The 22978-nt window shown below is 40.5% G+C and overlaps 1 protein-coding gene across 3 annotated transcripts in view; it reads right to left on the bottom strand.

Annotated features, from left to right (window-relative positions):
- The window catches only part of ANXA7 (annexin A7), a 33714-nt gene extending 13517 nt beyond the window's left edge, over positions 1-20197 (bottom strand). Inside the window, exons 1-10 of one of the 3 annotated variants that reach the window (XM_004769447.3) lie at positions 20060-20197; positions 14031-14085; positions 12057-12261; positions 11008-11118; positions 9964-10028; positions 9482-9547; positions 3360-3462; positions 3051-3145; positions 779-892; positions 328-498 (exon numbers count right to left, since the gene is read on the bottom strand). In XM_004769447.3, coding sequence (XP_004769504.1) covers positions 328-498; positions 779-892; positions 3051-3145; positions 3360-3462; positions 9482-9547; positions 9964-10028; positions 11008-11118; positions 12057-12261; positions 14031-14084 — 984 coding nt within the window. In that variant the 5' untranslated portion in view covers position 14085; positions 20060-20197. Of the gene's footprint in view, positions 1-327; positions 499-778; positions 893-3050; positions 3146-3359; positions 3463-9481; positions 9548-9963; positions 10029-11007; positions 11119-12056; positions 12262-14030; positions 14086-19946; positions 19968-20059 lie in introns of those variants that run through there. The other 2 variants (XM_004769448.3, XM_004769449.3) reach the window with 2 other exon arrangements.
- Between the last annotated feature and the right edge of the window lie 2781 nt (positions 20198-22978).

A 22978-nucleotide genomic window follows, 5' to 3' on the forward strand; every position in this document is an offset into this window, starting at 1 on the left:
GCAGGCTCTCCGCCAGGCAGAGAGCCTGATGTGGGACTCTATCCCAGGATGCTGAGATCACGACCTGACCCGAAGGCAGAGGCTCAACCCACAGAGCCACCTAGGCACCCTAAAGAAGTTAATTTCTAATCCCTTACAAAAGCCAGATCTGCAGAAATAAATCTCAATTGTGACTACAAAGAAATTTGTATGTTGGATTCTGTGTTGCCCCTTGTAACGATGGCAAGATTCCGAGTGAGTTAAATACTAAAAGTAATAAGGAATGCTCACTGGTCATAGAACATGAAGAATGTTCCCTCTATCAGCATACATTCATGGTATACTCACCTGGCACATGGATACCAGTAAACGTTCAAAATGCCCGGATGTATCTGACCTAATATCCTTTTCAAGGTCTCGTCCGAATTCTGACTGATAACATCTGACAATTTCTCGGATTTCCTGATTTGTTCTCGTGCACAAAATTTCAATCAATACACGTTCCTGAGTTCCTGCTCCCTGTGTGAAATGAAGAAAGGGAGAATTATACTAAATAAATAAATAAATAAATAAATAAATAAATAAAAAGAAGGAAAAAAAAAAACTGCTGGAAGTAATTAAATCTCACTATTCCATCGAATACTTCTTTGGCCTCCAAACCTGCAAAGCTCTCTCTATATTCAGATGATATAATATAATGTATTGATTTAGCTGTCTCTGTATATTCAAAACTGCCGTAATTTGTGGGGTTTTCCATTTGAAATAGGATAAAATATACAAAGTAAATGACACACAGTACCTTCATTGCATTCCGTAAACTCCAGGCATCGTAATATGTAGGTGGCATGAATAGGGCAAGGATCAGTTCTTCCATATTTCCACTTAACTCTGATTTAAGGTCTTTGATTAAATCCTGTTTAATTACAAATAAAAACTAAGTATGTGTGTTCTCCAAATTTTACTGCCTAAATTTTTTTTAAAAAAATATGGAAAATGGAATTGAGTTGCTTTATGAAAGCCTAAAATTTCAAATTTGAATAGTATGTACTAAAAACAAGTAAATATATACATTTAGAGTTTGTTACACTCATGCAAATTAATTTTTCAATAATTAATTTTTTAAAAATCTTATTTATTTATTTGACAGAGAGACAGTGAAAGAATACAAGCAGGGGCAATAGGTGAGGGAGAAGCAGGCTCCTGGCTGAGCAGGGAGCCTGATGCTGGGCTCGATCCCAGAACCCTGGGAAGATGACCTGAGCCGAAGACAGATGCTTAATCACAGAGCCACCCAGGCACCCCTATTTTTTCAATTTAAAATCAATTAATTAGCATAGTGTATTATTAGTTTCAGAAGTAGAGTTTAGTGATTCATCAGTTGCATACAACACCCAGTACTCATTACATCAAGCGCCCTTCTTGATGTCGTCCATCACCCAGTTACCCCATTCCCCCATCCCCTCCCTTCCAGCAATCCTGTTTGTTTCCTATAATTAAGAGTCTCTTATGATGGTTTGTCTCCCTCTCTGATTTTACCTTATTTTTCCTTCCCTTATGCTCATCTGTGTTGTTTTTTAAATCCCACACGTGAGTGAAATCATATGGTAATTTGTCATTCTCTGACTGCCTTTGGCTTAGGTCATGGTCTCAGGGTCCTAGGATCGAGCGCCACACCGAGCTCTCAGCTCAGCAGGAAGCCTGCTTCCCCTTTTCTCTCTGCCTACTTGTGATCTCTATCTGTCAAATAAATGAATAAAATCTTTTAAATTAATTAATCAATTTTTTTAAAAAACCAGGAAGCCAAGAGAAAAGGTGGCTGGGTGCAAAACAAAAAACCAAAAACAAACATAGGCTGTGAATTTAGTTTTAATTCAAAACTGATATAGGAGAAAATTCAGGACAGCACAGCATAGGGTATATATTAAAGAGATTCATAACAAGGAAAATAATTTTGTTAGTGAAGTGAATCTGATGTGGAACTGTAAGGAAATCTAGACTTTGTGTCACTTAATCAGCTTTAAGACTAAAGAAGTGGAGCTGGGCCAGGCAGAGAGAGTAAGGCATAGAATAGGTGAAGTGGGACAAACCAATGAACCTCTATTCCCATTCTGACAAAAGTAAACCGGTTCCAGAGAATGTTAGGAAATTTTAGGATTTCTATCTAAATAGAAAAATAATGCTATCCAGCTTTCCCCTTCATATATCAGAAGCAATAGCGCTTTTTAGCCCTAGAATCTTGCTGGATTTTGTCACTGACCATCCATTCAGGAAATATTTATTAAGTGGCTATTTGTTACTACTCCTATACTTGGTGCTGCAAATGCCCAGATGAAGAGGACATGGTTTGTCTGAGGGGAGCTCACTGCTGCAGGGAGTAGGCAAGAAGATCAGTTATGGCAGAGATTTTACAAAATATGACTGTACTGCCGTGAAAATGGCAGCAAAACTCTGCCCTGAGAAAGGAGAGAAACTTCACAGAGTAGCTGATGCAAGCTAAATCCTAAATAAGGTGTTCGCCATGAAGAAAAAAAAAAAAAAGAGGAAGTGGTGTTCTAGGCCTAGAGAACAATGTATACGAAGCACAGCATTATGAAAGACCAGGATGTGTGCAGGGAATGACAAAAAGTTGCATGCATCCTAAGACAGGATATGTTTAGAGGGAGGGAGAGGAGTGGAAGAGGATGCCAAACACCAAGAAAAAGTCCTTGAATCCCATGTAAAGAGAAGGCTGAGAACCAAACTCTTTTTCTATTATACTATTTATCTACCTATTTTATATATAAATTTATCTACTATCAGTTATGCTATTATGGCCATAATCTACTTTCTACTGAGCATCTATCCTATATCAGACATCATCTGAGGTATGAGTAGGACTATGAGATCAAGGACTACTCCAAAATTAGAAAGGCTTTTAAGAGAAATAGTGAACACACCACTCCTATGGTGTCTGAAATCTAGTTGTCTCTACTACGCACCACCAGCACTAATAAAAAGATAGTATCCAACCTGACATAAATGTAAAGTCTACAGGCCACTGTCTGTGGCCAGAAAAGAAAAAATATATGTACCTTGCCATACATGGTCTTAAAAGCTGCTTTAATTTTTTGCCTCTGATCATTGGAACGGTTGGCCACAACGTCCACAATTGCCTGCTCGTCTGTCCCTGAAAGAACCATACATGTTTAAGTAAGGATGAACTCTGTCCTGGGTATTCCTTGACAACATCTCTTAGATGCTTACAAGGTGCCTGGTGCCAGACTACACTGAGTCACGTGCACAGGTGGACACATAAATTTCACTTGTAAAATAAAGCTTATTTGTACTTTAGATTCAATCAATCAAAATTATAAATAAGATTAAAAACCTGTTTTCCTTACCAAAACCTTTCATTGCTTTACGAAGAATTTCTGCATCTCTCATGGCATCAAAGTTGGCAGCTGGTCGGACTGTTCCTTGAGTTCCCTGAGTCATCGCAGCAGGCTGAAACACAAGGCACAAAATCCAACTCAGTTATTGTGCTAATCATTTCATAATATAAAAATACATCAGGGCACCTGGATGGCTCAGTCCGTTAAGTGCCTGCCTTCAGCTCACGTCAGGATCCCAGAGTCCCAGAATTGAGCCCCCAAATCCGGCGCCCTGCTCGGTGGGGAATCTGCTTCTCCCTCTCCCTTTGCCTCTCCCCCTCCTCCAGCTCACTTTCTCTTGCACTCTCCCAAATAAATAAAATTTAAAAAAAAATAGATCAAATCAAATCATCATATTGTACACCCAAAACTAATACAATGTTACAGGTTACTCATATCTCAATAAAATTGGGGAAAAAAGAAACATGAAAAAATACTCAACATCTTTAGTAAAGAAATATAAATTAAAAAAAAAAAAAGTCAGGACTCTCTGCTGTCAAGAAGACAACTTAAGACTTCCCCAGTCAACACTCTTAGTCAAGAAGGCCATGTTTAAGTTTTAGGACAAAGGACCCGAGTATTTTATTATGAAGGCTCACTCTGGAGCAGGCAAGAAAGACCTATTCTCTACCTGCCAAAAAACAGCTAAACGCCAAACTTTTAGGAGAGAAGAAAGTCAAGCTTGTGAAACTTGCCAAAATCTTTCTGAGTCTTGATTTTCTTCTTAGTAGGAGGAAAAAAGAGATCGATCCCTGGATAGTGTGAGATGAGCAGCAGTGTTTGATTTAAAGACAGTAATATAATAAGGGTTTTAGTTAAGTAGACCTTGAGCTGCCCAATGAGGTTTCGGACAAGCAATATAATTTTTTTTTAAGATTTACTTGAGAGCACACAAGCAAGGAGGAGGGACAGAGGGAGAAGCTGATTCCCACGCTGAGGAGGGAACCCGATGCAGGGCTCAATGCCAGCAACCTGAGATCATGATGAGCTAAAGGCAGACGCTTAACTGACCGAGACACCCAGGTGCCCCCAGGCAATATAATTTTGACAGTATCTCCGATTTCTTCTACAAGCCCTCATTATCAAAGATGAAATAAAATGTTTTATAATAAGAAAGCACAAAATAAAAGGGAACAATGATCGGAGATTCTGGGAGGTAGAATATTCTTCATTGATGACATAGGAAATAAACCAGAAAGCAAAACAGGGACTGTATTTTAAAAATACAAATCTATGGGGAAATTTAAAAATCAATTTAACAAATGCCATGGTAGTAACTGTTTCTGGAGAGAAATATCAATGGATGCTAAAATTATTAAAAGTATGATGCAATCCAAGGTATTTGCATAGTTTGTAACAGTATAGTAGAAAACTTGGCAGACCCAAGTGATCAAAATCAATCATTTCCAGTAACAGAATAAGTCTCCTGATATATAATGCACTGGGGATCCAAGATCATTTCTGTGATATTCCCTCCAAAATGGCAAAACCTAACCTTAGTCATGAGAAAGTATCAGACAAACCCAAACCAAGGAATTTTCTACAAAATAACTGGTAATAGTAGTAGCACTCTTTAAAAGTGTGAAGGTCATAAACAATAAAAACTGAAGAACTGTGTCACATTAAAGGAAACTTAAGGGGCGCCTGGGTGGCTCAGTGGGTTAAGCCTCTGCCTTCGGCTCAGGTCATGATCCCAGGGTCCTGGGATTGAGCCCTACATCGGGCTCTCTGCTCAGCAGGGAACCTGCTTCCCCTTCTCTCTCTGCCTGCTACTCTGCCTACTTGTGATCTCCCTCTGTCAAATAAATAAAATCTTTAAAAAAATTTAAAAAAGGAAACTTAAGAGAGGTACCTGGCTGGTTCAGTCAGTAGAGCATGTGACTCTTGATCTCAGGGTCTGGAGTTTGAGACCCATATGGGGCAGAGAGACTACTAAAAAATAATAAAATAAAAATGGGGAAAAAAAGGAAACTTAATAGATATGATAAATGCAATGTTTCATACTGGATTTGATCCTGAACCAGAAAAGAAGGTCATTATTGGGACAACTGGTAAAACCTGAATAAGGTCTATAAGCTGGGTTATATTATTATATCATTGTTATTTCCTGACTTTGATCACTGTGCTGTGTTTATGTAGGAAGTTAATATTGGAAGATCTGGGTAAAGGGTATACAGGAATTCTATGTACAACTTTTAAAAAATTTGTCAGAGAGAGCGAGTGAGCACAAGCAGGAGAAGCTGCAGGCAGAGGCAGAAGCAAGCTCCCCACTGTCCAAGGAGCTCGACCTGGGACTTGATCCCAGGACCCCAGGATCACGAACTGAGCCGAAGGCAGACACCCAATCAACTGAGCCACTCAGGCATCCCTACAGTTTTTTGTTTAAAGATTTTATTTATTTATCTGACACACACACACACAGAGAATGAACACAAGCAGGAGAGCAGCAGGCAGAGGGAGAGGGAGAAGCGGCTCCGGGGGAGCAGGAAGCCCAATGCAGGGTTTGATCCCAGGACTCTGGGATCATGATCTGAGCTGAAGGCAGATGCTTAGCTGACTGAGCTACTCAGAATCCCCCTATATACAATCTTTATAACTTTTTTTAAGTCTGAAATTATTTGAAAATTTAAAAATACATAGCTAGGAAACAATTCAATAGTTTTCTTAAACTATTCAAATCAGGGCCTAAGAGAGACGGGATGAAGTGAGATGATATCCCACCACAGTTTCTTAAAACTGAATTATTTTTTTAAAGATTTATTTGACAGAGATCACAAGTAGGCAGAGAGGGAGGCAGAGAGAGAGGGGAAAGCAGACTCCCCACTGACCAGAGAGCCCAATGCGGGGCTCAATCCCAGGACCCTGGGATCATGACCTGAGCTGAAGGTAGAGGCTTTAACCCACTGAGTCACCCAGGTGCCCCAAAACTGAATTTTAATAATATATTTTATTTAACTCATTATCTCTCAAATGTAATTTAAAGATGTATTCAACATGACTGCAAAATGTAAAATGACTCAATTGCAACTGAAACTGCATTTAAAGTTATACTCACTGGATACAGCAATATGCCAGCAACTACAGGAGCGAAGTAAAAGGGGATAAAGGGAACAAACCATCTTTTAGCAAACATTTGTAGGGTCAATAATTTCTCACAGTTATCTATATTCTCAAACCAACATTTTTTTCTAACAACCATCCCATACTCAAGTTTCTAAGCCAGGAATATAAGCAAGGAACTAACAAATACTTATATAGTGGTTTTAAGAAAAAAATGAAACCATTATCAACTCCAAATATTCAAGTATAAATTTTTTTTTTCAACATAAGCCTTTACATGAGTCTAAAGCAAATTTCCTTTGATGTAACCACCTTCATTAAAACCTAAGTAGGGCAGGGACGCCTGAGTGGCTCAGTGGGTTAAGCCTCTGCCCTCAGATCAGGTCGTGATCTCAGGGTCCTGGGATCAAGTCCCGCATCGGGCTCTCTGCTCGGAAGCAGGGAGCCTGCTTTCCCCTCTGTCTCTCTGCCTGCCTCTCTGCCTACTTGTCATCCCTCTCTCTGTCAAATAAAAAAAAAAAAAAAATCTTTAAAACCTAAGTAGGGCAAAAAGCCTTTGTTTATAATACACTGGACTAGGCAGTGAGAGAAACTAACCCTCAACATGTACTATTTGATGAGTCTCATTTTCTGTTATCCTCTTCTTTCTCAAAAAACAAACAAAAACTGGGATGTCTGGGTGAACAGTTGGTTAAGCATCTGACTCTTGGTTTCGGCTCAGATGGTGATCGCAGTGTCGTGACAGCAAACACAGAGTCCACTTGGATTTCTCTCTCCATCTCTCTCTGTCCCTACCCCTGCACTGTGGGGGCTCTCTCTCTCTCAAATAAATGGGGTGCCTGGGTGGTGTAGTGGTTTGGTGCAGGTTTGGCTCAGGTCATGATCTTGGGGTCATAAGATCAAGCCCCAGGTCAAGCTCCCCACATAGCATGCAATCCACTTAAAACTCTCTGCCATTTCCCACCACATATGCATGTGTGTGCGTGCTAAAATCAATCAATCAATCAATCTTAAAAAAAATAAATCTTGGGGCATCTGGGTGGCTTAGTTGTTAAGCATCTGCCTTCAGCTCAGGTCATAATGCCAGGGTCCTGGGATCAAGCCCCAATCAGGTTCCCTGCTCGGCGGGAAGCCTGCTTCTCCCTCTGCCACTCCCCCTGCTTGTGTTCCTTCTCTCACTGTCTGTCAAATAAATAAATAAAATCTTTTTAAAAACTACTCCATTTTTCATCTGTAGGAAAAAAATGGAATTGTCTTATTCTATGTTAAAAGTCTACATTTGAAGTGAATCTTCATCAAAAATACTATCCTTGGGGCGCCTGGGTGGCTCAGTGGGTTAAGCTGCTGCCTTCGGCTCAGGTCATGATCTCAGAGTCCTGGGATCGAGTCCCGCATCGGGCTCTCTGCTCAGCAGGGAGCCTGCTTCCTCCTCTCTCTCTGCCTGCCTCTCTGCCTAACTTGTGATCTCTCTCTCTGTCAAATAAATAAATAAATAAATCTTAAAAAAAAAAAAAATACTATCCTTCAGCCATTACAATGAATTAAAGGAAATCAGGGTCTATGTTCTAGAGGTCAAAACTCAAACTAGGGAAAATTTCTCAGCATAGCAAAGCCCACACTATCTGCCACCAAAAATTCCACCCTTCGACATTCATTTGATGCCAACCTTCCTACTGAAAAACAAAATTTGGGTCAATCAGGAAAGGTCACCTGATCCAAATGCCCAACCAAGACAAAAATTTTCATCTTCCTAAACACACACACATGAGGACTTTCAGTGACAGGGAGCTCTCTCCTCACAAGGCAGCCTGCTCTACTTCCATGTAAAAGATCTTCCAAAATCTACCACTCAGTAAACTTCCACCTACTTGTTTTAGTTCTATCTTAAGGTAAAAATTGTTACACAGGAGTTGCATGTGTATGTGTGTTTCATTTTTAGTGTCTTATGTTTGAAAATCTTTTATATTCAGTCATAAAATGTTTCTAAAACTATGAGCATGCTTAAGCTAAAATAAAATTAAAATTCTCATATATTACTAAAAGTTACAGATTTATAATAAGTCTAAAGTTTTATATTTATTTATATATAATTTCTATATATACTAAATAAAGTTATAGATTTATAATATGATTAAAGATCAATTTCAATTTAAAAAGGATCAAAAACAGATTTAAAAAGGATCACAAACAATTCTCTATGTGCTTTGGAGGAATATCATTTACAGTATCAGCCAACAGCACTGTGATAGGAAGACAACTGGTCTGAGAGTCAGAAGAGCTAGATCTAGTCTTAGCTTTGTCTTTCACTAGCTGTGTGGCTCTGGACAAGTTTCTTAATCTCTCTGGAGCTCAAATACCTTAAATCAAGAAAGTAAACCAGAAAACAGCTAACATGTTTCGCTTCTACCACTGTAAGCCCCCTCCCAGCCCAGCTTTAAAAAAGCTTGAAAATGATAGATCTTTATGAAGAAATAATATGTTAATAAATAAGAAAATCAAGATAAAGAGAAGCATAAAAGTATACTGCTTGTGTTCCTGGTAACTTGCATAGGATATAAAAGAATTAACAAGGCAATTAAAAACTAAACAGTATTAAAATAAAGGGCTATAGGGGCGACTGGGTGGCTCAGTGGGTTAAGCCGCTGCCTTCGGCTCAGGTCATGATCTCGGGGTGCTGGGATCGAGTCCCACATCAGGCTCTCTGCTCAGCAGGAAGCCTGCTTCCTCCTCTCTCTGCCTGCCTCTCTGCCTACTTGTGAGCTCTCTCTGTCAAATAAATAAATAAAATCTTTAAAAAAATAATAAATAAAGGGCTATACAGAGATGAGGCAAAAATTTGATATATGGGAGACCTCCCAGGGCTAATTGGCTATGATGGTTAAAGCCTTGTCAAGCACTAAAAGGACAAAATGGTAAATCAGATATTGAGTCCTCAAGGAAGTTGTGAGAGACAAATACATGAGAAATCAGAAAGTAATGAAGGCACATACAGGATACCTATTAATTAGTGAACATTAGAAAACCTTACTCACTTCACTGTTATAATCCAAAGAAACAGGAGAGAAAACAGGATAGGAAGGAAAGGATTCTGTATTGATCTGAAAAAAGAGTAGAACATTATGAGGGTAAAAAGAGAAAACAAATCCACACTTTCTCAAACACTGCCAGAAATACCAATTACTCAGTCACGCAAGTTCATAGTTTTAATTGTCAGCAAGGGGAGAAGAAAAAGAAAACCAATACCAAGAACCCAAGTGAATCTCTATGGAAAAGTTATGAGTATCATCACCTGTGGGAAGAGACCTATGCTTGTCTTCTTAAAATCAGGACACACAGCAAAAGATGGACCGAAGTGAGCAGTAAGTCTACCAGACCAAAGATTAGAATCTTAAGTGACTATAATAAACCATCTACTGTGCTTCTTGGAAATCTCTAATGTCAGCAAAGGAGTGGTGCCCTTCTTTGGCATTATCCAATTAAATTGGATGAAATATAAAGAAAGGAGCAGAAATACCTGACTTGGGTAAGGAGCTTGTCCTCCAGGATACTGAGAAGGCATCTGTCCTCCAGGAAAGCCACCTACACATTAAAAAAAAAAAACAAACAAACAATAAACAGGTCTTAAAGGATTTAATTTTTCAAAACAGCATTGACTACTATGAATATGGAAAAGATATGAGAACATTCACACCATGTTAGTTACTAGGATAAACTTTTTATTTATTTTTTTTAAGATTTATTTTATTTGACAGAGCGACACAATGAGAGGGAACACGAGCAGGGGGAGCAGTAAAGGGAGAAGCAGGCTCCCCGCTGAGCAGGGAGCCTAATGCAGGGCTCAATCCCAGGACCCCAGGATCATGACCTGAGCCCAAGGCAGATGCTTAACGACTGAGCCACGCAGGCACCCCAGGTTTACAGTTCACTGAACTGAAAACCAACTTTGGTGGGGTGCCTGGGTTTAGCAATTGCCTTCGGCACAAGTCATGATCCCAAGGTCCTGGGATTGAGCCCCACATCTGGCTCCCTGCTCAGAGAGGAGCCTGCCTTTCTTTCTCCTTCCACCTGCTACTCCCCCTGCTTGTGCTCTATCAAATAAATAAAAATTCTAAAAAAACAGAAATAATACCAACTTTGGTCATAAGAACCTTTTAAAATATCTCATGTTCTACACAATTTAACAAATAATCCTTTTTTTTTCTTTAAACACTCAAAGCAAACTAAATTCTGATTCCATCTGAAAAGGATGTCAGGACATAGTTCTGAGAGGTTAGGAGTGGTATAGGAGTGAGCAGAGAAGCTTCTAAATGTTTTGCTTTTTTGGCTTTGGAACAGATATTTTGTAATTGAAAAAGTGGGTACTTATTTCCATCTTACTGATTAAACTTCTCCAACAAATTAGTCCATTTCACAAAACCATATATTTAAAATTATTTATAGAAGTACTTAGAATAAAGTTTACTGAAGACTATCCCAAACATAAACCAAGTTCTCTCAATGGCAACTGAAAGATTTAAGACAGCATACTATTGTTTATCTCTGGATAGTTGGTACCTACCAGGTAGTGGGACCTGTGCTGGGCTGCCACCATAAGACTGTGAGGGTGGCTGTGGATAGCCAGAAAAGCCTGCTCCACCTGGTGGGGTGCCAAACCCTTGACCTGGAGGAACTAGAAAAAAGAATAAATACAGTGACAGTTCTTATGATTGAAGAGTCAACTTTAGAAAAATATCTACTAAGAACAGTGGGAAAAAATAGGCTATTAATGCTATAACAGCAGTCTCTTCTGGTCTAAATTCAACTTACCAATTCCTTCTCCATTACAAAATTTTTATCTCATTCATCTGCGTAAATAACTTATAATACAGAAGTGCTAAGCTTTTTTACCCTTTAACAAAGCTGTCTTAAAGATCACAATCATGCTAACTGAACTGAACTTAATCAGTTCTTAAGATTACAAATAATCAACATGATGCCTTGGTAGCTCAGTCAGTTAAGTGTCTGCCTTCAACTCGGGTCTTGATCCTGGGGTCCTGGAATCAAGTCCCACATTGGGCTCCTTGTTCAGCAAGGAGTCTGCTTCTCCTTCTGCCTTCTGCTCCCCCTGCTTGTTCTTTCAATCTCTCTCTCTGACAAATAAATAAATAAAATCTTAAAAAAAAAAAAAAAAAAAAAAACAAAGCAAACTGTTATATACTGGTCCTTTTTTTTACCACGAGATTTATTCTTTTTTCACAAGAGAATTTTTTTTTAAGATTTTATTTATTTATTTGACAGAGATCACAAGTAGGCAGAGAGGCAGGCAGAGAGAGAGAAGGAAGCAGGCTCCCCGCTGAGCAGAGAGCCTAATGCGGGGCTCGATCCCAGAACCTTGGAATCATGACCTGAGCCAAAGGCAGAGGCTTTAACCCACTGAGCCACCCAGGCGCCCCTCACAACAGAATTTTTAAGACTGTTTCCAGCTTTCATACTCCCTAAGAACCTTTATCCCTCTATCTTGCCAGCTAGGTTCTTACTATCTTCGATAGAAAGTAGGCTAAGAGCATCTCTGACCCCATACAAAAAAGGCAACCCAAATCATCACTAATGCCACAACCCATTACTCACCTCCTGGATAGGATGGAGCTCCCCCTGGTGGTGGGGCACCAGGATAACCTCCGGGGGCTGGATAACCTCCAGGGGCCGGGTAGCCTCCAGCTCCAGGGTAGCCACTACTTGGGGCTGGGGGGTAGGCACCTCCTCCCACTGGAGGAAAGCCACTAGGATAAGGATACTGACCCGGAGGGGGAAAAGATGACTCCTGACCTGCAGGCTGCAAAAATAAGAAAATTTTTCAAATGAATGTGATTACACAGAAATATGACCCACCTAAAAAAAAAAACAAACAGCAGTAATTGTTAAGGTCTAGATTTTCTTTTACATCTTAAAAATCCCACTAAAAGTCTCAGTATCTTCTACTAGTTTACCAGTCAGTATAGTTTGTCAAGACATTTGCTTGTCAGAACTCAGTTAAATTTTATTTAAATTCAGTGTCAGGCAAGAGGGGTCTGTTTCTCTATTGGGGAGTAAGAACTAGACTCTCTACAAACCTCAAGGCTTCCAGAAAAACTAATAAAGCTCATCAGTTTCTTCATTTTTCTAGCACCTGGAAATATGAGAAAGATACAGCTCTCTACCCTAAAGAGAATTCACAGCTCTCTTGTAACACACCTGAAGCTGTTGCATAATAGAAAAAAAAAAAAAAAGGGAAGAAGAAAACTGACCTGAGTCATACATAGGGTGTGACATTTTGAAGCCCAGTTCAGACTAGACAATGTCTGAGAGTGGCAGAGACTGTCACATATTCACCGAACTTTCTCCTCTGGCCATAAAGCTAGACTACCTTTCCCAGATTCCCCTGCAGTTAAGTAGAATATGACTGAGTATTGGTGAATGAGCAGAGACAGAAGTGATATACACCACTTCCAGCCTGGCCCCTAAAAAACCTGTGCAATCCTCTATATGCTCTCATCGTTTTTTCCTTCATTGGCCAAATGGAAGCAGAGAATCCAGGGGAAGACTCTATGGCACTAGAGGATGGAAGAGCCAGTGTGTGGAAGGGGCCTGGGAACCTGAGAGACTACATGGACTAAAGCCTCCTTGATTCCTCCCACCCTCCCACCTTCCCACCACTGATTTCTAGGAACTAAAGTAGTAAGAAATAAGTTTTTATTGTGTAAAGTCACTTAGAGGTTGGGGTTGTCGTTTCAGAAATTAGCCCACACTGACAAAATGGTGGCCAGAGTCCAGTTCAGGATATAGGAGCCTGAGAACATAGTCATAATTCTCATCACTCCTATGATAAATTCAGGAGAGCTATTTATTCATTTTACATAAGGACTCACACATTCTCATTAACCTACATAGGCCTCTCTTTGTATTCTCCCAGAGTTAGAAAGAAGCCTTACTCAGTTAGGGAATATAAAACTGAAATGCGTAATTCTCACTTAAATGTCTCAGCTGTGAGTTTAGTCCTCACAGTCCAGACATCAACAAGGCAGAACCTAGTAGCACATTTATGAAATGAACTTCAAATACTCAGTCTCAGAAATACAAATCCAGGGACCTTTAATCTACTGCAATTTGCTGAGTCAAGCCCTTCTTAATTATTTTAAACCTTCTAACACAAAGGTTAAAAACCAGTGATTCATGGGATGGATTTAACTTACATATATGTGTTATTGGCTCATACAACACTTAACCTTTAAAAAGATTAATTTTCCAGTTCAAAAAGATGAGGCAATTTCATATCAAATCCACATTTCAGGTTTTACTTGAAGAAATGGAGTATTAGCAACACTGAGTCAGCCTCCCGCCATGGCTTGGGCTACAGCTGAGTTAGCTGCTGGCTTTCCTTAGTGAGGCAAGTGCCCTCTCATTCGTCCATAATACCCACCCAACACACTTCTACTCAGTACCTCTGGGCAATTGAGATTATGACCCCTGTTCTAGCAAACCAGTAACATCTGTCACGGACTAGTCTTATACAATGCTGGTTCCAAGTACACAAGCTATGTGACTCTTTAAAGTGGCAATACTTACAGGATATCCAGGGAAAGGTGGGTAGCCTGTTGGGGGATAGCCTGGGTATGACATTCTGTAACAACAAAAAAAGTCCTCTAATTTTTTTTGTAAGGGTTAAGTCCTTTGAAGATATATATTGTCATACAGTTTTATACCTTCTCTCAAAAGAGTCTGTCAGGCATTCAATAGGTAGATAGTAAAGGTATAAGCAAAGTTTGTAAAACGCTTCTTTGTTTCACCATTCACACCAGTAGAGTCAGTAAAGCATAGTAAATGTTCCAACTTCATTCTCCTCATACCACACAATCTGTCATATCTGAATACTACTAGTACTATTACTTGTGGAATATTTACAGACTATCTTTTAAGCGAAATAATTTTTCACTTAAATTTATTTTATGATTACTTCATATCACTTCCATAAATGGAAAACTTATGATAGCTTCTTGAGAAGGTAAGATTAAAATGAACATATACATATTAAAATAAAGGCTTTTCAGGTGCCACAGATATCCCTTATTTGGTGATGCAACATTATGGGAAACAATGGTTAAGAGTTAACATTCTGGGGGTGCTGGGTGGCTCAGTTGGTTAAGTATCTGCCTTCGGCTCAGGTCCTGATCCCAGGGTCCTGGGATCCAGCCCCACCTTGGGCTCCTTGTTCAGCAGGGAGCCTGTTTCTCCCTCAATCGAAGTCTTTCTCTGTCGAATAAATAAATACAATCTTTGGGGGGGGGGGGAAGTTAGCATTCCATTGTCACACAAACCTTTTTGTAACTTAATCAAAAGTAAAGTTAGTGGTGTAAGAAACCCCAAAGACTCAACACTCAGCTGCAGTAATTACTAATTCATGGCCAATTTTTTTTTTCAGTACTCTCACTCATCTCCTATCACTCCACTGGATTTTTCTGAATCAAATCCCAGGCATGTTACCATTTTAACCTATACATGCTTCACTATATATACCTACAAACGTAACTTTTTTTAATTAACAGGGTTGTTTTTAAAATAAAACTGTAATATCATCAATATGTCAGTGTTCAAATTTCTATTGTCTTTTAAGTATTTTTACTGTTTTTTACTTGGTTATTATGGAAAATTCAAAAATTTTAGAATACTGTTAGATTGAACTACATGGCATTACTGAAATCCTGTTTTAACATACAAATTTGTTGTGGTTCAACCTGATATAATGAAAGTTCACATAACCTTCATATTCAGTTTCAATAATTATGAAGTCATAGTTAATTCTATTGCATTGGTACCCTTCCCTAGGGTTTTTTTTTTTTTTTTTTTTTAAGATTTTATCTATTTGAGAGAGAGCATAAGCTGGGGGTGGGGTGGGGGTGCGTAGGAGAGGACAAGCAGACTCCCCATGGAGCACAGAGCCCACATGGGTCTTGATCCCAGGACTCTTGAGATCATGATCTGAGCCAAAGTCAGCCACCCAGGTGCTCCTTCCCTAGATCATTTTAAAGCAATTCCCTGGACATCATATCCCTTTACTCATAAATATGTCAATATACTATCTGTAAAAAGAAGACTCTTTTAAGCCATAGTTATTTACCAATACTGTACCTTAAAAATTTAATTTCCTATTATCAGATGTCCACTCAGTGTTCAAATTTATCCAAATGTCTTAAAATCATTTTCACAGTTTGGTTGTTCAAATCAGTATACAAATAAGGTCCATATAGTCTAATCATTTGGCATGTCTCTTAAATCTCTTGTAAAAGCCTCACCTCTATTTTTTTTCCGTGCAGCTTACTTGTTGAAGGAACTGACAATTTGTCTTGAAATCTCCCTCTATCTGGATTTTGCCAATTGAATCTCCATGATAATCTTTAACAGTTATTTACTTACTACAAATTTGTAGTCAGGTCTAGAAGGTTGATCAGATTACTTTTTTGGCACGCATACTTAGAAAATATTGTTTGCTTCTATCAGGGAACACATAAATGATCAGCCATCTCTCTTTTTCATGGTTGATAATCAATGCCTAGATCTAATTCTATCATTTTTTTCTTCATTTATTATCTGCAATCTTTGAGAAATCTCCTTTTATCAACTCTATGGTTTTCCTGAACTATAGTACATACTGAGGGATGCCTGGGTAGCACAGTTGTTTAAGTGTCTGACTCTTGATTTTAGCTCAGGTCATGATCTCCAGGTTGTGAGATTGAGCTCTGTGTTAGGTGTGCAGCCTACTTAAGATTCTTTCTCTCCCTCTCTAAAAAGAAGAATGAATTCAAAGTGTTTTTCTTCAAAAGGAACTCATTCCTCTTTGGAAATGCAAACAATAACCTATTTATCGGATGATATTAAGAAATTATTAGATATTTAGCTGTCATATTGGTATGATTTTTGTGAAGCATCTCATCTTTTAGAGATACACACTGAATATATATAAAATGCTGTAATATCCTGGAATCACTTCAAAATAATATGAAAGGGCTGGGCAGGAGTATAGATTAAACTGGATCATCACGAGTGGGTTATTTATGCTGGGTGACAAGTATGTGGGTATTCAACACACTCTTCTGCCCACTCATGCATGTTTCAATTTTTCCATAATAAAGATTTTTTTAAAAAGACAGCTCATACAAACAATGAGACTCTTAATCATAGGAAACTGAGGGTTGCTAGAAGGGGGGGGGGGTGGGGTAACTGGTGATGTGAGGAGCACTGGATGTTATACCAACTGATGAATCACTGACCTCTACTTCTGAAACTAATAATATACTGTATGTTAATTAATAGAATTTAAACTAAAATAAGTAAAACACAGCCCATGTAAAACAAATACAGCCAGGGTGAAGCAAAAAGCCACAAATATATACACATACGTATGTATGTGTGTAAATGCCTTTTGCATTTGAAGAAAATACCACTAACCTAAAACAATACAAATAAACAGAGGGGGGAAAAACACACATTCGAAACAATACCATTTCAGAGCCTGACCATTTCTTAAAAAAACTACTGGTGATCAGATACAATATGCCTGGCAAATATATCTACATAAAGTCAAATAATCATTTTTTTAGCATCTACCTTAAAACACTGTACTAAGACTGGAGAGTTAAAGGATGATCAGAGGTTTAAACTGTTTTTCAAGGTGATGGATACATTGGTGGGGAAGTTGAACACTACCATGTGCAAAGCAAAAGGTGGGATATAATTGTAAGATGAAAAAAGAATGAGGACTATATTAAGATAGAAGCCAGCTAGGAGACCTTCAGTATTGGTGTGGAATTAAATACTCATTTTTCCCCACCAGATCACTCTTAATATCCTCTATCTAACCAAAAACAGACTCAACTATAGAGAACAAAGTGATGCTTACTGGGCAGGAGGGTGGGGTGTTAAACAGGTGATGGGTGTTGAGGATGGCCCTTGTGATAAGCACACGGTGTTGTGATGAATCACTAAAGTCTACACCTGAAACTAATACCGTATGTCTGTTGGCTGATTGGGATTTCAACAAAAACCTGAGGGAAAAAATCCGGTTACTAGTACCACTACTTAAATTACGTATTACTAAGTACAGTAAATAACCCAATGTTTTTCTTTTTCCTTTGAAATGCCTCTTCTACTCTTCCCATAAATTCTGTTCTCATGGTCATATCCTTAGACCAGGTGTTCATCACTTGGTGCTTATTTTACTAAAATTACTTTTCTATTTATGTCCTTGCATATACTCTCACACTTAAAATTTTCCTGAAATGCTCCTCCCTCAGTATATGACTCTTCAAGTCAAAACTCCTCAAAGACTGCTGCTGGAGTATCACATGAAAATTCATGGAACTGATATTCAGGTCTTCTTAGTACTGGTTCCAATTTATCTCTTAACAATACCTAACCTCCAATGTGAAATCTCTACCACTTGAACCATTCCCAACATGCCTTTGCTTCAGCCACTGTTACTAACTGACTTGGCCCTCACACCTGGGCTCACTCCCCTTCCCTGACTTACCAAGCTCAAATCTCTCTCCCTTCTTTGAACAACGTACTAGACAAAACAGTACTTCTGCAACGTTTATTTATTTTTTTTTCTTCTTCAACTTTGATGTGTATGTGAATAACTTGGGGATCTTGTTAAAAATCCAAATTCTGCTTCATTTCTGAGATGGGACATGAGATTCTTCCAGGTGATGCTGATGTTCCTGGTCTATGAATCGTATTTTTTAACTCATACATGAAACCATCTCTAAACCACAATAAGTAGGGGGAAAAGGCAAGGTAAAAACTGCATAAACTAAAAAAAAACAAAAAACAAAAAACAAAAAACAAAAAAACAACTGCATAAACTGCCAATTATAAGTGTAGAAAATACATTTATTTGCTTGTATGTATAAGAGAACATCTCTGAAGGTATCCTCAAAAAGGTAGAAACCAGTAGCTGCCTCCAAGGAGGCAATTGAGGCATACTGAGAAGGAAAATCAATTTTCAATGTACTTTTAGCCCTTTTGGAGTTGTGTATTTATCATCTATTCAAAAGGTAGATTTAAAAAGCTTTTGCAGGGGCGCCTGAGTGGCTCAGTGGATTAAGCCACTGCCTTCGGCTCAGGTCATGATCTCAGTGTCCTGGGATCGAGCCCCGCATCGGGCTCTTTGCTCAGCGGGAGCCTGCTTCTCTCTCTCTCTCTGCCTGACTCTCCGCCTACTTGTGATTTCTCTGTCAAATAAATAAATAAAATCTATAAAAAAATAAAAATAAAAAGCTTTTGCAAAAAAATAAACAAATTCCAGGGTGACTCAATAAATTACTCATTTTGACCAAGGAGTAATAAGACTATACTGGCAAACAAAAGCTTATATATCCATTTTAACTTTCTCCATCCGTAACTAGTTTTAAAAGACTAGAAATCATTCTTGGTTCTCCAAACCATCTCCACCCAGTGAGTCAGCTACTAAAAGGGGTGGGTCTCACTATAGGAGTCTGAAGATGGCAGGAAGCCCAGGAACACAAGAGGCAGCTATCGCAGATCTATGAAACAGAAAGGGCAAATGAAAATGGCCAACAGGAGCTACTACAATTTCCCCAAACCTGCCTCTTGGTGGGGAAGGCCGATTTAGATCAGTCATAAAGGGTCTTTGGATAAAAAACTAGAGTAAGGGACAGGGTAGTCAACCATTGCCAGTGAGGACTAAAAAGCAGCTTAAATTTGGAGTGGCCAAAATTCTCTCTTCTCCCTGCCATCTAGAGCTTGAAACTCCTTCTGTGCCTGAGACGTAATTCATTACACTCTAATTAATTATCATATTATCAGATCAGCTTCCTATCAGATAGAAGATATTAGGGAGTTTAAAGGTAGTTAGGACTTCTCATTTCCGTCACTTTCATGGTGGACATTGGCCACCTCACGCTGCATAGGAAGTGTTCGCTCAGGACAGACGGGCCTGATATCAGCACACTTCTGTGGCTGTTCGGGGAAGAGGAACCAAATCTGGAATGCTATTTCCTAGAACAGCTTCAAGAACTATAAACTTGAGGCAACGTACAATTTTAGGCTTACGCATTCTGTCCCAGGCCTAGTGAAGCACAGGTCAAATTTCCCAAAATTTGCTGTGTCACCGGAAAATCTAGTCACCAGCCAGACAGCTTTCCTTGCTCCTTGCTGGTTTCCCTACTCAGCCTTCCTCGAGGTCACTTCAGCACGGCCATCCTCTGGCCTCAGTGCCTCCACCTGTGGTCCACCTGTGGTCCACCTGTGGTCCACCTGTGGTCCACCTGCCTGCGCGCGGGGTGTCACTGCTCCCTCTGTTCTCCGAACATCGCATCCGAGTGGCACGGAGGCCGGCCGCCTCGTCTACCCCAAGGCGTGCGCCTTCGCCGGAAAGCCCCCGCGAGGGGAGCCAGGATCCTGAGACCCACACGCGGAGACGCCCGCCGCCCCGGAGGCCCGCAGGCACCTCCACGGAACCCTTACCGCGGGGACACACGCCGGGCCCCGCCATCTCCCAGACGGCGCACCTCAGAGCTGGCATGAGCGAGGTGACCCAGGAAAGGGGCACACGAAGGGTAGGGGGCGCCGTTCCTCACCTGACCCGAGGGAGCAGCGTCACAGCCCAACCCTGGTCGGCAGCAAGATGGAGCCGGGGGAGGGCGCCGGGAGGCGGAGCGCCAGGGGCCTCCGCCCGAGCCCGTTAGGATCGCCGCGGCAGCTGGGAACGCCCCTGCAGCTGGAGGGGGCGGTACCCGGCTCAGCCCCGCTCCTGCTTCCGCGTCGCTCCTACCGCGCCGCTCCACCTGCGGGAGGAGACGCACCCTCCTGCTGAACGAGCCAGTTTTATCACATTTCTCGGCCGCAGGGACCATTCAATCCCTTTAGGGCTCTCTCAAGTCACAGCGGTTTTAAGGAATCCCACAGCCCTTTCTGTGACGGGGGGTTGAGAAGGGCCACGCACCATCAAGGCCAGGTGCAGCCTCTTGGCCTCTGATGTACCGTCTCCACTGAGATGAAAACCGTGTCTTTTGTTAGATCCCTATGAAATGAATGAAAACTTACTGGAATTCTAGACAGTCAGAACTCGAGATGCATTATAAATCAAAACCACTCCATACAGGTTGTTGGGTGATTCTAGGTTCCCTTATACTAGAGCCCTAACAGCTGACACAAACACTAGCATTAAACGTTTGAGGTCATTTCAGGGGCTCAGACCAGTATCTTAAACTTATTAAAAAAGTTTATTTCAGAGCAAAAACCAGTTAAGCTTTTACAGTGGTTCTCCAAGTATGGTCCTCATACAAGTAGCGGCAATTTGACTAGGAAACTTGATAGAAATGCAGATTTGAGGCTCCACCTTAAATCTACTGACTCAAACTCTGGGGCGGAGCCAAGCAATTTGTTTAACAAAGCTTCCAGGTGGTTCGAGCACACTTAAGTCTGGGAACCACCAACTTGTCACTCTACTTGCTTTTCTACTCAAAAGCTTCCTCATGAGGGTGGGCCAGGAATTTGGATTTTATTCTGGTTCCAGTGGGAAGGTACTGAGAAGTTGAATCAAGGGAATGACATAGACCAATTTATTCTCTAAAAAAATTATTCCCCCAAATGAATGGCGGGCAAAACCCAAGGCAAAAACCATGTTTTGGGAAAAACCAAAACCCAAGCCAAGTGATCAAATAAGCAGAGCTATATCTCATACTGGAGGAAAAATGGCTCTGATAGACCTGCTGAGATGAGCATGTCAAAATCCAATTTAGGGGTCGCCTGGGTGGTTCAGTGGGTTGAAGCCTCTGCCTTCAGCTCATGTCATGATCCCAGGGTCCTGGGATTGAGCCCCGCAACTGGCTCTCTGCTGAGCAGGGAGCAAGCTTCCCTTCCTCTCTCTCTGCCTGCCTCTCTGCCTACTTGTGATCTCTGTTAAATAAATAAATTAAAAAAAAAAAAACAGAATTCAATTTAGTACTATCCTACAGGATTTTTAATGGTTTTCCATTTCCCTTAAGTCAGTCTTCTTCTATTAAATTGGAAGCACTTTAAGGGCAGAAGCCATCTCAGATTTCTCAGCAGTTAGCACGAAGGTAGGCATTTCAACTTTTATGTACTCTCACCACCAGATGACTAAATTGGAAATTTTGTGTCACTTGTTACTGCGTGGTTTCTCTCTCCTAATCTGATTCTTCTGAGAGATACATAACACTTCACCCATCATAATCAATAACCAAACCCTATAGACTTTACTTTCATGCTTTTTCTATAAAATGTCACAATTTACTTGTTAGAAATTATCCCTTCCCTTTCCATGCCTCCTACTATTGTAAGGGCCTATTTAGTAAGGGAGGCTCCATCTCGGCTGAACAGCCATTTTGTTGTGTAGGCAGTAAAACTTAAACTGACCCTACCCCACCCCGCCGGGAACTTACTTAAAAGCAAGTCGGGGAAACCAGTAGCATTCTACTAGTCGACCAGTCCCTGGTAACAGAGCCCAAATACAAGGGCGGGTCAGGTCAGGTGGAGACAACAGAGCCTGAATGGGGGAATGAGTTGGGCCAGGTGGAGACATCCCAACAGTGGAGCACGCATAATGTCTCCCTAGCTACCAAGGAGTGTGGGCCCCACCTTTGGGGCACCTTTTGGGCACCAATCCTGACCAAGATGATAGGCTAGTTCAAATAGCTACTATGGGGTGAACTGTAATTCAATTGGCCACCCGTGTGTGACCTAGCATGACTGTGCAGCTTTCTCTCTGTGTTGCAATCTCATTGGCCACCTGGGTGTGGCCAGGCTCAACCACATGGCCTTTGCTCTATAAAAGTCTGTGAGGAGGCTTGGGGAGGGGGTCCCCTCTCTCTGTAAAGGCGACCCCGAACAGTCGGTTTGATTCTCAATGCTTGGCGCGAAATAAAGCTTTGCTTGACCTTTGCTTTATATCAGTCTCGTTCCTTTGACCATGGACCTAACACTATTACCTTATCTGGCACCGGCATTATCTTATCTGAACCAAGACACATCCAATTGGCTTTTCCATAATCAAATCAATACTTACACAGTATGCTAGCTCAAGGCTTATGTTGCTGTGTAAAATTAAAATGGTATGGATTTAACAATAGGTACCATTTATTAAGTATGAACTATGTGCTAGGCATTGCATTAAATGCTTAGCCAATATTCCCCATTTTTACAGTTTCTAAGATTTTTCCCCCCAGGGGGGAGGGGCAGAAAGAGAAGGGAGAGAGCACCTCAAGCACACTCTGGCCAGCACAGAGCCCAAGCTCAATCCACAACCCTGAGATCATGACCTGAGCCAAAATCAAGACTTGGGCACTTAATCAACTGAGCCACCCAGGCACCCCTACCTACACTAAGTTAAAAAAAATTTTTTTTGGTAACAGCTTTATGAAGATCTAGTCACTCAGTACAATTCAAGGATTTTTAATATATTCAGCCATATCACCATCAGAATAAATTTTAGAACATTTACATCACCTCCAAAATAAAACCACACCCTTAACCCA

Source organism: Mustela putorius, unplaced genomic scaffold (assembly GCF_011764305.1).
Source record: "Mustela putorius furo isolate JIRA1106 unplaced genomic scaffold, ASM1176430v1.1 tig00000698_pilon_pilon_pilon, whole genome shotgun sequence".
In the NCBI taxonomy this organism is placed as follows: domain Eukaryota; kingdom Metazoa; phylum Chordata; class Mammalia; order Carnivora; family Mustelidae; genus Mustela; species Mustela putorius.